The sequence below is a fragment of the Ranitomeya imitator genome, chromosome 5, assembly GCF_032444005.1.
Source record: "Ranitomeya imitator isolate aRanImi1 chromosome 5, aRanImi1.pri, whole genome shotgun sequence".
In the NCBI taxonomy this organism is placed as follows: Eukaryota; Metazoa; Chordata; class Amphibia; order Anura; family Dendrobatidae; genus Ranitomeya; species Ranitomeya imitator.
Window position 1 is genome coordinate 33084813 of NC_091286.1, and position 18604 is coordinate 33103416.

The window sequence follows — 18604 nt, forward strand, 5'->3', positions numbered from 1 at the left end:
TTAAAGATTCTTCTGTATTTTCACGACTATGAAAATTGTACATTCACACTGAAGGCATCAAAACTATGAATTAACACATGTGGAATTATATACTTAACAAATAAGTGTGAAACAACTGAAATTATGTCTTATATTCTAGGTTCTTCAAAGTAGCCACCGTTTGCTTTGATGACTGCTTTGCACACTCTTGGCATTCTCTTGATGAGCTTCAAGAGGTAGTCATCAGGAATGGTCTTCCAACAATCTTGAAGGAGTTCCCAGAGTTGTTTAGCACTTGTTGGCCCTTTTGCCTTCACTCTGCGGTCCAGCTCACCCCAAACCATCTCGATTGGGTTCAGGTCTGGTGACTGTGGAGGCCAGGTCATCTGGCGTAGCACCCATCACTCTCCTTCTTGGTCAAATAGCCCTTACACAGCCTGGAGGTGTGTTTGGAGTCATTGTCCTGTTGAAAAATAAAAGATGGTCCAACTAAACGCAAACCAGATGGAATAGCATGCCTCTGCAAAATGCTATGGTAGCCATGCTGGTTCAGTATGCCTTCAGTTTTGCATAAATCACCAGCAAAGCCCCCACACCATCACACCTCCTCCTCCATGCTTCACAGCGGGAACCAGGCATGTAGAGTCCATCTGTTCACCTTTTCTGCACTGCACAAAGACACGGTGGTTGGAACCAAAGATCTCAAATTTGGACTCATCAGACCAAAGCACAGATTTCCACTGGTCTAATGTCCATTCCTTGTGTTCTTTAGCCCAAACAAGTCTCTTCTGCTTGTTGTCTGTCCTTAGCAGTGGTTTCCTAGCAGCTATTTTACCATGAAGGCCTGCTGCACAAAGTCTCCTCTTAACAGTTGTTGTAGAGATGTGTCTGCTGCTAGAACCCTGTGTGGCATCTGGTCTCTAATCTGAGCTGCCGTTAACCTGCGATTTCTGAGGGTGGTGACTCTGATAAACTTATCCTCAGAAGCAGAGGTGACTCTTGGTCTTCCTTTCCTGGGACGGTCATCATGTGAGCCAGTTTCTTTGTAGAGCTTGATGGTTTTTGCCACTGCACTTGGGGACACTTTCAAAGTTTTCCCAATTTTTCGGACTGACTGACCTTCATTTCTTAAAGTAATGATGGCCACTCGTTTTTCTTTACTTAGCTGCTTTATTCTTGCCATAATACAAATTCTAACAGGCTATTCAGTAGGACTATCAGCTGTGTATCCACCAGACTTCTGCACAACACAACTGATGGTCCCAACGTCATTTATAAGGCAAGAAATCCCACTTATTAAACCTGACAGGGCACACCTGTGAAGTGAAAACCATTCCCGGTGACTACCTCTTGAAGCTCATCAAGAGAACGCCAAGAGTGTGCAAAGCAGTCATCAAAGTAAAAGGTGGCTACTTTGAAGAACCTAGAATATAAGACATAATTTCAGTTGTTTCACACTTTTTTTGTTAAGTATATACAGGTCCTTCTCAAAAAATTAGCATATAGTGTTAAATTTCATTATTTACCATAATGTAATGATTACAATTAAACTTTCATATATTATAGATTCATTATCCACCAACTGAAATTTGTCAGGTCTTTTATTGGTTTATTGTTTTAATACTGATGATTTTGGCATACAACTCCTGATAACCCAAAAAACCTGTCTCAATAAATTAGCATATCAATAAAAGGTTCTCTAAACGACCTATTACCCTAATCTTCTGAATCAACTAATTAACTCTAAACACATGCAAAAGATACCTGAGGCTTTTATAAACTCCCTGCCTGGTTCATTACTCAAAACCCCCATCATGGGTAAGACTAGCGACCTGACAGATGTCAAGAAGGCCATCATTGACACCCTCAAGCAAGAGGGTAAGACCCAGAAAGAAATTTCTCAACAAATAGGCTGTTCCCAGAGTGCTGTATCAAGGCACCTCAATGGTAAGTCTGTTGGAAGGAAACAATGTGGCAGAAAACGCTGATCAACGAGAAGAGGAGACCGGACCCTGAGGAAGATTGTGGAGAAGGACCGATTCCAGACCTTGGGGAACCTGAGGAAGCAGTGGACTGAGTCTGGTGTGGAAACATCCAGAGCCACCGTGCACAGGCGTGTGCAGGAAATGGGCTACAGGTGCCGCATTCCCCAGGTAAAGCCACTTTTGAGCTACAGAGAAGCAGCACTGGACTGTTGCTAAGTGGTCCCAAGTACTTTTTACTGATGAAAGCAAATTTTGCATGTCATTCGGAAATCAAGGTGCCAGAGTCTGGAGGAAGACTGGGGAGAAGGAAATGCCAAAATGCCTGAAGTCCAGTGTCAAGTACCCACAGTCAGTGATGGTGTGGGGTGCCATGTCAGCTGCTGGTGTTGGTCCACTGTGTTTCATCAAGGGCAGGGTCAATGCAGCTAGCTATCAGGAGATTTTGGAGCACTTCATGCTTCCATCGGCTGAAATGCTTTATGGAGATGAAGATTTCATTTTTCAGCACGACCTGGCACCTGCTCACAGTGCCAAAACCACTGGTAAATGGTTTACTGACCATGGTATTACTGTGCTCAATTGGCCTGCCAACTCTCCTGACCTGAACCCCATAGAGAATCTGTGGGATATTGTGAAGAGAAAGTTGAGAGACGCAAGACCCAACACTCTGGATGAGCTTAAGGCCGCTATTGAAGCATCCTGGGCCTCCATAACATCTCAGCAGTGTCACAGGCTGATTGCCTCCATGCCACGCCGCATTGAAGCAGTCATTTCTGCCAAAGGATTCCCGACCAAGTATTGAGTGCATAACTGAACATTATTATTTGTTGTTTTTTTTGTTTGTTATTAAAAAACACTTTTATTTGATTGGATGGGTGAAATATGCTAATTTATTGAGACAGGTTTTTTGGGTTATCAGGAGTTGTATGCCAAAATCATCAGTATTAAAACAATAAAAGACCTGACAAATTTCAGTTGGTGGATAATGAATCTATAATATATGAAAGTTTAATTGTAATCATTACATTATGGTAAATAATGAAATTTAACACTATATGCTAATTTTTTGAGAAGGACCTGTAATTCCACATGTGTTAATTCATAGTTTTGATGCCTTCAGTGTGAATGTACAATTATCATAGTCATGAAAATACAGAAAAATCTTTAATTGAAAAGGTGTGTCCAAACTTTTGGTCTGTACTGTGTGTATATGTGTATATGTGTGTGTGTGTATATATATATATATATATATATATATATATATATATATATATATATATATATATATATATATAATGTGTGTGTAATAAATATATATATATATATATAATGTGTGTGTAATAAATATATATATATATATATATATATATATATATATATATAATGTGTGTAATAAATATATTGTGTGTAATAAATATATATATATATATATATATATATATATATATATATATATATATAATGTGTGTGTAATATATATATATATATATTTATTTTTTTTATGTATTTTTTTCCATGACCCAGTATGCAGAAGTGTTGCATATTTTTTTGGGGTGGGAAGGGTGGAGGTCCTTTTTTGGTGCGGCTTTAACTCTATTCACTAAAGGAAAAAAAAAAGGGATTTTTGTGTGTACTCACCGTAAAATCCTTTTCTCCGAGCCACTCATTGGGGGACACAGGACCATGGGTGTTATGCTGCTGTCACTAGGAGGCTGACACTAAGCTGAGACAAAAAAAGTTAGCTCCTCCCCTGCAGTATACACCCTCATGCTGGCTTCCAGAGACCCAGTTCAGTGCAAAAGCAGTAGGAGAATAATAACAATATATCAAGTAACATTAGAGTATAACATGTCCAAAAAACAACAGTCAAAAACTGAAAAAGGTAACAAGCCGAACAGGCTAAGAGGGTGGGTGCTGTGTCCCCCAATGAGTGGCTCGGAGAAAAGGATTTTACGGTGAGTACACACAAAAATCCCTATTTCTCCTTCGCCACATTGGGGGACACAGGACCATGGGACGTCCAAAAGCAGTCCCTGGGAGGGAAACAATACAACCGAATAACTCCGTGTACCATCTGACTACAAATGCGCAACGGCCGCTTGCAGAATACGTCTGCCAAGGGCCGCGTCCGCCGAGGAGTGAATGTGGACATTGTAGTGCTTTGTGAAAGTATGCAGGCTGGACCACGTTGCGGCCTTGCAAACCTGCTCCGCTGTTGCCTGGTGCCGGATGGCCCAGGAAGCACCCATCGACCGAGTGGAGTGTGCCCTAATCCCCGCCGGGATAGGTCTGCCCCTGACCCGATAGGATTCCTGGATAGCAGATCGAATCCATCTGGCTATCGTGGCTTTAGACGCCGCCAAACCCTTTCTGTGACCCTCCGGGAGAACAAAGAGAGAATCCGATTTCCTGAAAGGAGCCGTTCTGGAAATGTACCTCCTAAGGGCCCGTACCACGTCCAGGGTGTGAAGGGCTCTTTCAACCCTGTGTTTTGGCTGCGGGCAAAAAGAAGGAAGAATGATGTCCTCATTAAGGTGAAAAGTTGAGACCACCTTAGGAAGAAAGGCCGGAGATGGGCGAAGGACCACCTTATCCTGGTGGAAGGCAAGAAAAGGAGCCCGGCAGGACAAAGCGGCCAATTCTGATACTCGTCTGATGGACGTCACAGCTACAAGGAAGGCAACCTTCCAGGAGAGGACAGAAAGTGGAAACGTCCTGGAGAGGCTCAAACGGAGGTTCCTGAAGAACCTCCAGGACCAAGTTGAGATCCCAGGTCTCCAACGGCATTCTGTAGGGGGGTACCACATGGGAGACCCCCTGAATGAAAGTCTTGACTTGAAGGTTGGCAGCGATCCTACGTTGGAATAACACGGATAAAGCTGAGATCTGACCTTTGAGGGAACTCAGTGCCAAGCCGGAATCCAAACCGGACTGAAGGAAATCCAAAATACAAGGGATTGAGAAAACTAGTGGAGGACGACCACGGAGTCTGCACCATGAGAAGAAGGCTTTCCAGGTGCGGTGGTAGATAGAAGCGGAAGACGCCTTGCGCGCGCTTTTCATGGTGGAAATGACCTGCTGAGAGAAACCAGCTCGAGTTAGAACCCAGGTTTCAACAGCCACGCCGTTAAACGTAGGGCCCCTGAGCTCTGGTGGCAGATCGGCCCTTGGCGAAGCAGATCTGGGCAGTCTAGTAACCGCCAGGGGACGTCGGCTACGAGCTGAACGAGCTCCGCTTACCAAGCGCGACGAGGCCAATCCGGAGCGACCAGAATGACCGGAACCCCCTCTGTCTTGATTTTCCGGATCACCTTTCGGCAGTAAGGGAAGCGGAGGAAACACGCATGGGAGTTGGAACTGATGCCACGGGGATATCAGCGCGTCCACTCCGATAGCCTTGGGGTCCCGAGAACGAGCGATGAAATTGTGAACCTTGGCATTCAATCTGGACACCATCAGATCCATGTCCGGGGTCCCCCAGCGAAGGCAGATCTGCTGAAAAATCTCTGGATGGAGTTCCCACTCCCCCGAGGCAAGGCCCTGACGGCTCAGAAAGTCCGCCGCTCAGTTTTCGACGCCCGGAATGTGCACCGCGGAAATGGTGGAATGGTTGGCTTCGGCCCAGAGAAGAATGTGGGAGACTTCCTGCATCGCCGCCCTGCTGCGGGTACCCCCTTGGTGGTTTATGTATGCCACCGCTGTAACATTGTCCGATTGGACTCGGATTGAGTGACCCGCGAGCAGGGAGTGAAAGCGTCTCAGGGCGAGGCTGATCGCACGAATCTCCAGGATGTTGGTAGGAAGCCTCGACTCCCGCACTGTCCAACGACCTTGGGCAGAGTGGTGAAGGAACACCGCACCCCAGCCGAGGAGACTTCCCCTGGAGGAGAGATGGACCCAGGGTCCACCATACAAGGGATTGTCTGATCCGCGGAGACAAAGGGCAAGGACGATCGAGGGAGAAGGGACTCCTGTCCCAGTTGTCCAGCAGAGCCCGTTGTAGGGGGTGGAGGTGGAGTTGAGCAAAGGGGACCGCTTCTATTGCGGCTACCATTTTTCCCAGGCTCTTCATGGCGTACCGAATGGATCGCGGGCCAGGATGGCAGAGTTTCTGGACTCCTTGCTGAAGTTCTTGGACCGAGGAAGCAAGACCCGTCCCCTTGAGGTGTCCAGGATCATTCCCAGAAAGGAGATCCGACGGGCAGGAACAGGGGAGGACTTGTCCAAGTTGATCAACCAGCCCAGGTGCGAAAGAGAATCCAAGGTAATGCGGACGCTTGCTTCGCAGGCCTGAAAAGACGGACCCTTGATGAGGAGGTCGTCTAAGTAAGGTAACACGACCACTCCTCGAGAGTGAAGAATGGCCATAACGGCCGCCATGACTTTCGTGAATACCCTGGGTGCCGTGGCAAGACCGAAGGGTAAGGCCGCGAAATGGAAATGGTCCTCTAGGATGGCAAAGCGGAGGAACCTTTGATGTGGTGGGACTATTGGAATGTGAAGATAGGCATCCTTGATGTCTATCGATGCCAGGTATTCCCCTCTCTCCAACGAGGAGATGACCGACCGGAGCGATTCCATCCTGAAGTGCCGAACTTTTACGCACTTGTTCAGGAGCTTCAGGTCCAAAATGGGGCGCACTTTCCCGTCCTTTTTGGGCACGACGAAGAGGTTTGAGTAAAAACCTCTGAACCTCTCGTGTTCCGGGACCGGAACAATGACCCCGCTCTGGCGGAGGGAACGAATGGCGCAAAGAAGGGCGCGAGACTGAGCCCCCGAATTTGGGAGACGAGAGGGAAAAAAACGAGCTGGAGGGGAGGCAGAGAACTCTATTTTGTAGACAGACGATACCAGATCCCTGACCCATTCGTCGTGGATGACGGAGAGCCAGACGTGCTGAAAAAGAAGTAGGCGTCCGCCTACTTTGGTGGTATCGACTGGAAAAGTTCCCGAGTCATTGCGAAGGGAATCTGACAGGCCTGGACCCTCTGGTTCTGGGTTGCCTAGGCTTTCCTCGCCAGGACTGATTCGGCCTGAAAGAGGGACAAATGTCTCTGAGCGAGCGGATCGGTCCGATCTGGAAGAGGCGGCAGGACTGGACCAGGCTGGACTGCTACGAAAGGGCTGAAAGCGAAAATACGGTTGGCGCTGGAAAGCAGCCTTGGGCCTCTGTTGGGGAAGGAACTTGCTCTTTCCCCCTGTAGCGTCAGAAATAAGCTGGTCTAGCTTTTCTCCAAAAAGACGCCCGCTGTGAAAAGGAAGGGAAATCAGAGACTTTTTAGGAGGAATCTGCGCGCCACTCTCTGAGCCAAATGGCTCTTCTGATGGTAATGGCGTTTGAAGCTGCCGTTGCTGCACAGTTTGCTGCATCGAGGGATGCGTACATCACATAATCACCAGCCATTGCAATTTGTTTGGCAATGTCCGCCACCTCTGACGGAAGATCCTGCTCCCGAACCGATTTTGCTAGGGCATCTGCCCAGGAAACCATCGCCTTGGCCACCCAAGCTGCGGCGAAGGAGGGAGAAAGGGAAGAACCCGAGGCCTCGTACACTGAGCGAGCTAGGGAATCTAGCTGGCGTTCTGTGGTGTTCTTAATTGAAGCGCCCTCTGGAACGGATAAGAGAGTTTTGGAGGCAAGGCGTGAAACCGGAGGATCTACCAAAGGGGACTCCGTCCAGTCTTTAATGAGATCTGCGGAAAAGGGATACTTCGATTCCAGGGCCTTTTTGCCCGTGAAACGCTTATCCGGACGCTCCATGTGTCGCCTGACAATATCCAGGAAAGCTGGGTGAGAGGCGAACGTCTTATGAGAACGCTTGGCTCTAGTAAAAGAGACTGAGTGGTCCGGAGCCGAATTAGGGTCATCGTCCACCTTGAGGGAGTGATTGACTGCCTCAATGAGGGAGTCCACTGTAGATCTAAACTCCGGAGCATCCGGGTCTAAGGATACATCAGACTCATATTCAGAGTCGTGAACGCTACGAGCCCACAAAGAGGGTGAGCGAGAGGTGGAACTGTCAGAAGCTGACTGGCGTGGTGAGCGCTCAGGAGAGGTAGTGCGGATCCGTTTTCTGGATGACCGTGCCTCTTTCCGGAGAGAGCGGCCCCTGCTGGCCGACGATTCCCCTGTTACGGAGGGATCTCTTAACACTTGCAAAGGATTGCCCCGCTCCCCAGGCGGGTTCTGAATGGATTTGATGGCATTGGCTAAAAAAATCCACGGACTGCGAAAGTGAAGCGACCCATGCGGGGGGACTAGATACGCCAGGGTCAGTGGCGGTGGAGGGCTCCTGGGCACATGGGGCATCGCAGGCTGAGCAGAGGGGGGAACTTTGAGGCCGAGAAAGTGGAGCCTGGCAGGTGGTACACGCAGAAAAAAAGGTCGTATGCACCGTAGAGGATTTTTTAGTCTTTGACTGGGACATGGTGTACACTAATGCAAGATAGATCCCAGGGTCTATAACCTAAGGAAGCGAGAGCAGCGCTGCGGGGGAGAGCTGACGTGGTCTCCTAACCCGTGGTCCTGTGTCCCACAGAGGAAGAGGGAGACGGCAGGTGGAGTAGGCGACAGCCGGCGTGCACAGCGCTGCACGTGGAGGAAGCTGTGGCTGGGAGAGCTGGAGCTGCGGCGTGCAGTGAAGAATCCAAGATGGCCACCGAGATCAGGGGGAGAGATCTCGCACACAGCGAGAAGCGCCAGGACCGGGGGGCGCCGCCGCAAGATGACTTGAAAAAGGGGCGGAGCCTAACTGGATGCGGCCTGCAGCTGGGCCGAAGCCGGGGACTAAGTTTGCGGCTTCGGCCGGCGCGCAGCCGCTGAGTAACGGAAGCTATGGGGCCCAGAGAAAGATGTGCCGCTGCTAAAAGGGAGCCCTCCGGACCGCCAAACGCCAGACCGCCCCCCCGAGGCACTTACCCCGATAGAGGGTAGAACCGAGCCGCGCAGGGGGCAGAAGCTGCTGCACCCAAGGATCCTGGTGAGGTGTGCCTGGGGTGAAAAGGACGGTGCAGGGGTTGGGGAGCCTCCATCCACCATCCCCTGAAAGGGGGGTGGAGAGGAACCGTCCACCACCTGCCATCAGCCGCATATTCAGTGGTGATGCAGTGGGGGCTGCACGGACGCCACAACGTAGAGTGCCTCTGATCAGCCGAGGGTAAACCTGGTGGGCAGGGCAGATGTCCGGCAATAGGCCTGGCTGCAGAAGAGGATATGTGGAGGACCTCCATGTGCTCGTCTGTAAGGGGGGTGGGGGAGATTGGTCCCTAGAAAAGGCCCGTCGCCCCCAAAAAACAGCTCAGGCAGTGGCTTCCCACGTCGCAGGAGAGGGTACGGAGAGGAGAACTCCCGTGCTCGCCTGTTGTTGGTTCGGGGAGATCGGAGCCTTGAAAGTTCCGTCGCCCCATTCGTCCGATAGAAAAAAGGGAAAGGATTAATTCCAGTGTGCCTCCTACGGACACTAAGCTTGAACTGGGTCTCTGGAAGCCAGCATGAGGGTGTATACTGCAGAGGAGGAGCTAACCTTTTTTGTGTCTCAGCTTAGTGTCAGCCTCCTAGTGACAGCAGCATAACACCCATGGTCCTGTGTCCCACAATGTGGCGAAGGAGAAAATTGCATTTAAAAACGATCAACACTGGGATTCTGCACTTAAAATTGCAATTATTTTTTTAGATGCTTTTTTTTTCAGGGTCTCCTTTTAAAGGCTTCTAAGGCTAGGTTCACATTGCGTTAGGGCAGTCCGTTTAGCGCATTGCGTTAGCGCAGTCCGTAGCGCTATGTCTGAAAAGGGATCGCGTTTGCCGATCCCGCTAGCGCAGATACCCGATCTGCGCTAGCGAGGAACGGACCTCGGACGCTGCAAGCAGCGTCCGCGCTCCGTCCGAAACTAACGGGACATCGCTAGCGCGTGCCGAAAATGGCATGCGCTAGACATCCGTTAGCACATTGCCGTCAATGGGTGCGCTAACTGATCCGTTGCATGGTGTTAATCGCGACAATTTCGCCATGTAACGGAGTCCGCTAGCGTTAACCCATTAACGCAATGTGAACCTAGCCTAAGGGGAGGGAAAAGGCGCACAAAAAAAGTTCTGCAGCATTTTTTAAACAAAGGAAAGTGGATTTTTTGAAAATTCATGCCCATTAACTGCTAAATGCAGCACTTGTACCACCACCCCCGTACCCCAAAAAAGTAGGGGAAAAAACTCCATGGCATTAGCACTGCAAGGGGGTGATGCCCATAAAATAAACAAGTCAAGCATTTTTTGTACATGGGTCCTTCCTGATTTTTTTGCTTTTCTCTATATTTACTTCATAGGACAATGTTCACACGAAAAAAAAATAATCCACCCCTAGACTACGCAGTTGCATTTGGGAGGGAAAAAAAGAATATAAAATAAAAACCTGAAAGAAAATTGCATAAATAAATTAGCAGTTTATAGTGCGCTTCGTATTTTCAGTGCCTTATTGGGGAATGTGGGCAAAACTTTTTTTTTTTTTTTTTTTTTTATAAAATCTATAATTTTCTCAAAAAATTGAAAAAATTAGGTGTGAAATCGGCCTTATAAAGAGAAATTGACGTTGCTGTAATGCCGTAGAAAGTCTGTTGTGGAAGCTTTTCAAAAATGAACTGAAACCCTTTAAAAGTTAAAAAATGACCCTATTTTTTATTTTTTTTTTAATTCCCTGACCTCCCACCTTTTAATATTAATGAGACCATTAAAACGTAACCTTAAAACTATACATGATGACCAAAAAATTCCAGCACCCAATGTGGTTTCGTAACGTGTGGCGTACCTCCATTAATCTACATCTGTATATCTCCTAGGAGGAGGCAAGAGCCAAGGGTCACCGGTACTGGCCTAAGCGGGGAACCAAGCAAAACTCTGCGACCTACGGAAAATTTAAAGTTACCACGAATTTCCGTACAGATTCTGGCTGCTATGCGACCACCGGATTAAAGATCAAGCATCTTCTGTCGGGTGAAGAACGGACTGTTTGGCACCTGCAGTTCACGGACTGGCCGGATCACAGATGCCCAGAGGAAGGGCAAGGGTTTTTATGTAAGAATTCTGCTTGCTCATATCGATATTTATTTTTCCCTAAATATTGTCTTAAATATATTTCATTACTTCCAGCGTACCTAGAGGAAATTCAGTCTGTGCGACGTCTCGCCAACAGTATGCTGGACAGTAGCAACCACTGCACCCCTCCGGTTTTGGTTCACTGCGGGGCAGGTGTGGGGAGAACCGGCGTGGTCATTCTCACTGAACTAATGATGCGTTGGTTTGAACACAATGAGGTATGGTACTTATTTGGGGGATTTTAACATTTCGGGATATATAGATGGGTATAGATATATTTTATGTAAAATATATTTTTATGTATTATAACTTCCTTCTCGCCCTCAATGGGGGTGGTCTTTGTTGTCCTTTCTTATTCTTGGGTACTCTACTAGAGGCTTGGGGGTTCTGCGCAGGATCTTGGTTGTTCCCAGCATTGCGCTTTTCTGGACAGAGATCTCAGATGTTGCTCTTGGGATCTGTTGTAGCCATCCTTCCAACTTAGGGGTCACTGCTCCAAGTGCTCCTATCACCAATGGAATCACTGTTGCCTTCACCTTCCACATCTTCTCCAGTTCTCCTCTGAGGCCTTGGTATTTCTCCAGCTTTTCATATCCCTTCTTTCTAATATTGCTGTCACTTGGCACTGCCACATCTATTATCATTGCCGTCTTCTGATCCTTGTCTACGATCACAATGTCTGGTTGGTTAGCCAACACCTGCTTATCCGTCTGGATCTTGAAGTCCCACAGGATTTTAGCCCTTTCATTCTCCACCACTTTCTCTGGGGTCTCCCACCTGGACTTAGGGGGTCTTCGACCATATGCTGTGCAGATGTTCCTGTATACAATTCCCGCTACTTGGTTGTGGCGTTCGGTATACGCTGTTCTTGCATTTTGCATCCTGCCACTATATGTTGGACGGTTTCTGAGCTTTCTTCTGATAGTCTGCACCTTGGGTCTTGTCTTGTGTGGTAGATTCCTGCTTCTATGGATCTGGTACTTGGCGCTTGCTCTTGTGCCTCCATGATTAGCGCCTCTGTGCTGTCTCGGACTCCAGCTTTCTCCAGCCATTGGTAGGATTTCTCCATGTCAGCCACCTCTATTATCTGTCCATAGTACATCCCATGCAGTGACTTGTCTTGCCATGACGCTCCATGTTCCTGTTCTTCCTTCCAGATCTGTTGTTGTTGCTGCCTTAGGCTTTATCTCAGCATCTCTTCTTTTGGTGCCATTTTTCTGTTGTATTCCTGGACACTCATCCATGATGGTGGCTTGGATGTTATCAAGCCTCGACCACCCTCCTTTCTGTTGGTATACAATCTTTGGATGTTAAACTTAGGGTGGAGACCTCCATGTATTGCGAGGAGCTTTCGTGTCTTCACATCTGCAGCTTCCATCTCTTCTTTTGGCCAGCACACTATGCCAGCAGGGTATCTTGATAACTGGCAGGGCATATGCATTGATGGCATGGATTTTTTATTCTTCCCATTGAGCTAGGTCTTCAGGACCTGTCTTACCCTTTCATGGTATTCGGATGTTACTGCTTTCCTTGCCTCCTCATCATGGTTATCGTATTCCTGTGGGATGCCATGGTACTTGTATCATATCTGTACATCTGCTATATGTCATGGTGGTAATTCCACTCCATCAGTCTTGACTACCTTGCCTCTCTTTATTACCAACCGGCGCACTTCTCCAGTCTGAAGGAGATCCCGATGTGTTCACTGTAGATCCTTGGCAGGTGGATCAGTGAGTTAATATCTCGTTCGTTTTTGGCATACAGCTTGATGTCATCCATGTAGAGGAGGTGGCTGATGGTGCTTCCACTCTTGAACTTGTATCCATAGCCAGACTCTGGAATTATCTGAGGGGGTTGAAGCCTATGCAGAACCGCAATGGGGACAATGCATCTCCTTGTTATATGCTGAGGGTCACTAGTTGACTTGCGTTGACTTCCAATGTTGTTCTCCATTGCCCCATTGAGTTTCTGAGGAAGGGTCTTAATTTCCGATTGACATTGTAGAGAGCCAAGCATTACAGATCCATGTATGTGGCATGGAGTCATAGGCTTTCCTGTAGTCAATCCCATTGGTCTGTCTAGATCTTGAGTCTTATGCGACTATTCTATCTACTAGGAGCTGGTGCTTAGAGCCTCTGGTGTTGGGATTTTTATTTTTTATATAATATATATTATTTTATAATATAATTTTTTATTTTTTTTTATTTTAGAAAATTGAAATCCCAATGATGTTGAACCATCTCCGGGAACAAAGGATGTTCTTGATTCCGACGATCGCTCAGTATACGTTTGTCTACCAAGTTCTGATCCAGTTTCTTGAAAGTTCCAGACTCATTTAATAGTGTACCTGTGTCCTCCCTTTTTTGTATTTAATATCGGACTCATGAATTTTTTTTTTTTTTCTTTTTTTTTTTTTTTTTTTTAAATAAGTTAATTTATTTTTCTTATTTATGTAAAAAGTTGGACAGTTTATTGAACCACATTTTATGATGTATGATGATTTTTAGTGGTTGAGTTCGTTTTTTTTTTTTTAATCTGATGCCTGAATTTTTTTTTTTTTTATTCCGTTGCAGAACTCTGCGACTGTACAATAGCAATAAAAATGGGGAAAAAAATGCTTGTTATAAATATCGTGCACTAGTTTATATGCAAAAAGACTGCTTGATTTTTATTTTTTATTTCTAGTAATATATACTTTTGTCTATAACCTGCTGTATAGTTAGTATAAACGAAAAATGCACCTTAATAAAGTTATAAAACCGAATCGGTGATCGTATGGCCCATAGCCACCAATCTGAGCCCAGCCTTAGTTTTCTAAACTGCACAGGGAAAATAAAAAGCTGAGCTCGGGGTAGGTAGGTTTTGCTATTTTTTTTTTTTGGACATTTTTCCATTTTATTATACCTCTCAAAAGTTGCGTCACAATTGTCACATTTATGAAAAATAATGCAATGTTTCCCATAGTAACCATTCAGACATTATTATTTTTTCCCTGTGGCAAATTTGAGAATTAGAACAGCAACTTTAGTAACTATTGGGGGCAATTTTTTTTTTGGGGGGGGGGGGGGGGGATGTATATTCACACGTAACGTTGCTTTTTATGTTTTTATTCTTTGTGAATAAAGTTTGAGAATTCACTGGGGATTCTGCATATTTTTTCAGTTTTTTTTTTTATTTATTTATTTTTTTTTATAAATCTCACAAAAAATGCAGTGGAAAAAAAAAAGTGAAGAAATTGGTCAAAAAATTATCCCGTGAATGAGATTTTTAGGTTCATGACTTGTGCTGCTACTGTCAGTCTTTTCCGCCTAAACAGAAAAATGCATGTGAATAAGCCCTTCTATAGAATAAATTCTGAAAAATACAAAAATTTTACTGAAACTTTTGCAAATACATGTGCTGCACAAGCAGGGGAATTTTTTTTTACTGATTCCATAATTTTAGACTATATAAAAGATAGACCTCCATATTTCTAGACCATGCTCTGTGAGCTCAACAGCCTGGACTCCAAACTGATGCATGCAACAAACGATCAGAGAGATTTGTGCAGCTGCTGCTGTGTTTCGCTCACAGAGCATTGTCTTATTAACCTCAAATATAAACCAGGAATTTTCTGTTCACGGACTGCGAGCAAATACCTTTTAAAAATGAGGAAATCAAACTGAATTTTACAAATTTTTAGACTTTTCACTTATTTACCATAAATCAGGAAAAAAAAATCAAAATTATTCGATCTTGTCCGAAATACCAGACACATCACAAAGTTGTATGAGATAAGCCTTCAAAATATATATTACTGTATTTATGAAATTACCACCTACATTTTTTTTTTTTTTACTACAGTGCTTCTAAAATTGGAATGATTTATAATTTTGTTTTGTTTGTTTTTGCCTTGTACCACTTAGGGTTTTTTTTTATTGTTTGTTTTTTGTTTCTGATACTGTTTTTAAGACTTTTTTTTTTCTCTAATTGGTGTTTTATAGGGTTCTCGTTACAAGATGGAATATTCATGGGTAGAACTGTTGACGGTTATTTTTATTTTATTTTCTACAAAATTCTGATCCTTATATCATGGCTTAAAACCCCTCTAAAGCTGATCTCGGGAACATGGTGACACAATCGGGGATGAGAGTATTCTACATTTATTTTCTCCTAGATAGGAAAGGGCAAATCTGGACAAATATCCTAAACTGTGACCTCAAAAGAGATCGCCAAAGAAGATGGAAGGGCCAAATTCTTTAATATTTTAATTGTTTCAGAAATCATTGTTTCAAATTGTCTTAATCCTTTAAGGACCAGGAGTATTTACATTTTTGCGGTTCCATTTTTTACTCCCCTTCTTCCCACGGTCGTAACCTTTTTTTTTTTTTCCCATCAATATGGCCATGTGAGGGCTTGTTTTGTGCGGGGCGAGTTGTACTTTTGATACCAAATGTGTGTAGATTTGTTTTATTTTATTATGAATGGGGCGAAAGGGGGTGATTTGAACTTTTTTCTATATATTTTTATATATATATATATATATATATATATATATATATATATATATATATATATATATATATATATATATATATATATATATATATATATTTATTTTTTTTTAAAACATTTTTTTTTTACATTTGGCATGCGTCAATAGCCTCCATGGGAGACTAGAAGCTGCCATAATCTGATCGGCTCTGCTACATACAGGCGATGATGATCAGATCGCCTGTATGTAGCAGAATTACTCACTTGCTATGAGCCCCGACCACCAGGTGGTGCTCCTAGCAATCCGGTAGTGACAAACAGAGGTCTGCGGGAGACCTCTGGTTGTTGTCATGCCAACTCATCGGTGACCCACGATCACGTGACGGGGGGGTCACCGATGAGTGGATTTCCAGTTCGATTGCCGTAAGCGCATGTTAAAAGCCGCTATCAGTTTGACAACAGCCGCGGGTAGATCGTGATTCCACCCACGGCTCTTAGGGGCACATGTCAGCTGTGTACGTCAGCTGTGTACATCAGCTGACATGTGCCCGGAAAGGTGCGGGCTCATCGCCGTTGCCCGCACCAAATAGTGGGGGGGGGGGGGCGTCATTGGACGTGTAGGGGTTTCCCCGGCTATCACCTCTCACCTAACAAAAATATTCAACCTTTCCCTCACTTCCGGTATTTTTCCCTCCTCATTTAAGCATGCCATCATACATCCATTACTTAAAAAACCATCCCTCGATCAAAACTGTGCCGCTAATTATAGACCTGTCTCTAATCTTCCCTTCATCTCTAAACTCCCGTCTTACCCGCTATCTCTCAGATAACTCTCTTCTCGACCCTCTTCAATCTGGCTTCCGCTCTTTACACTCTACTGAAACTGCCCTCATTAAAGTCTCTAATGACCTACTAACAGCTAAATCTAATGGTCACTACTCCATGCTAATTCTCTTGGATCTCTCTGCAGCATTCGACACTGTGGATCATCAGCTCCTCCTCACTATGCTCCGCTCCATCGGCCTCAAGGACACCGTTCTCTCCTGGTTCTCCTCCTATCTCTCTGACCGATCCTTCACTGTATGTTTTGCTGGTTCCTCCTCCTCTCACCTTCCCCTTACTGTTGGGGTTCCTCAAGGATCAGTCCTAGGCCCCCTACTCTTCTCGTTGTATACTGCCCCTATTGGACAAACAATCAGTAGATTTGGTTTCCAGTACCATCTCTATGCTGACGACACCCAATTATACACTTCTGCTCCCGATATCACACCGACCTTTTTAGAAAACACCAGTGATTGTCTTACCGCTGTCTCTAACATCATGTCCTCCCTCTATCTGAAACTAAACCTGTCAAAAACTGAACTCCTCGTGTTCTCTCCCTCTACTAAGCTACCTTTGCCTGACATTGCCATCTCCGTGTGCGGTTCCACCATTACTCCAAAGCAACATGCCCGCTGCCTTGGGGTCATCCTTGATTCTGACCTTTCATTCACCCCCTACATCCGATCACTGGCTCGCTCTTCTTACCTGCATCTCAAAAACATTTCTAGAATTCGCCCTTTTCTTAATTTCGACTCTGCAAAAACTCTGACTGTTTCACTTATTCATTCTCGTCTGGACTATTGTAACTCTCTACTAATCGGTCTCCCTCTTGCAAAACTCTCCCCGCTCCAATCTGTCCTGAATGCTGCAGCCAGGATCATATTCCTCACCAACCGTTACACCGATGCCTCTACCCTGTGCCAGTCATTACACTGGCTACCCATCCACTCCAGAATCCAGTACAAAACTACTACCCTCATCCACAAAGCACTGCATGGCTCAGTACCACCCTACATCTCCTCCCTGGTATCAGTCTACCACCCTACCCGTGCCCTCCGCTCCGCTAATGACCTCAGGTTAGCATCCTCAATAATCAGAACCTCCCACTCCCGTCTCCAAGACTTTAAACGTGCTGCGCCGATTCTTTGGAATGCACTACCTAGGTTAATACGATTAATCCCCAATCCCCACAGTTTTAAGCGTGCCCTAAAAACTCATTTGTTCAGACTGGCCTACCGCCTCAATGCATTAACCTAACGATCCCTGTGTGGCATATTTATAATAAAAAAAAAAAAAAAAAAAAGGTTCCTCGCATCATGTTCTCATACACTTTATGCAGTATTAGCCCTCTGTGTCTGTACTGCTACATACTTAGGCAGGTAACTGGTTCATGCAGCTTTACATGAACACCCGAGCCTTACACTATGGCTGGTCCGAATAACTAAAGCAATTGTTACCATCCACCTCTCGTGTCTCCCCTTTTCCCCATAGTTTGTAAGCTTGCGAGCAGGGCCCTCACTCCTCCTGGTATCTGTTTTTGAACTGTATTTCTGTTATGCTGTAATGTCTATTGTCTGTACAAGTCCCCTCTATAATTTGTAAAGCGCTGCGGAATATGTTGGCGCTATATAAATAAAATTATTATTATTATTATTGGGGTTAAAGGGAATCTGTCAACAGGATTTCACTCACCCAAACTATTTATATGTGCATGTAGCTCTGTCAAAGACCAGTCCAGTAATACCTTTACATGGCTGGTCCTTTCCTCCGTTATTGAAAAATCAGCATTTGATTTTACTTGCAAATGAGGCTTTAGAGCTATGGTAGATCTGAAGCCTCTGTCACTCCAGCTCTATTCCCCATCCAGTGCTGCCTCCTCCAGCATGACTGAAAGCTCGTTGGTATGTCAATTCAAATGCTGATTTCTCAGTAATGGAGGAACGGACCGACCATGTAAAGGTATTTCTGGACTTGTCTTGCAAAAGACCTACATGCACATATAAATAGTTTGTTGGGTGAAGTCCTGTTGACAGATTCCATTTTAAAGGGGTTGTAATTGAAAAATTATATCTGCTGTCTTCCGGAAACAGTGCCACACTTTACCTGGTATTGCAGTTCAGGGTTGTGTGTGTGATATATAGGAAAAAGCAATTTTTATTACTGAACATGCCCATTTCCAGGCTTTAGATGACTTGTCTGTAGGATAGGGTGCATTTAAGTGAATTAGACCTAAGCTGCAATACCAGACATGGCCTATAGACAA

General features: G+C 45.3%; 1 protein-coding gene across 2 annotated transcripts in view; it reads left to right on the top strand.

The window, feature by feature from the left end:
* The window catches only part of PTPN14 (protein tyrosine phosphatase non-receptor type 14), a 100583-nt gene extending 86773 nt beyond the window's left edge, over positions 1-13810 (top strand). The window contains exons 17-19 of one of the 2 annotated variants that reach the window (XM_069768504.1): positions 10791-11025; positions 11101-11264; positions 13257-13810. In XM_069768504.1, the coding sequence (XP_069624605.1) occupies positions 10791-11025; positions 11101-11264; positions 13257-13385 (528 nt within the window). In that variant the 3' untranslated portion in view covers positions 13386-13810. The remainder of the gene's footprint in view (positions 1-10790; positions 11026-11100; positions 11265-13256) is intronic. The other variant, XM_069768503.1, reaches the window with a different exon arrangement.
* The last annotated feature ends 4794 nt before the right edge of the window (positions 13811-18604 follow it).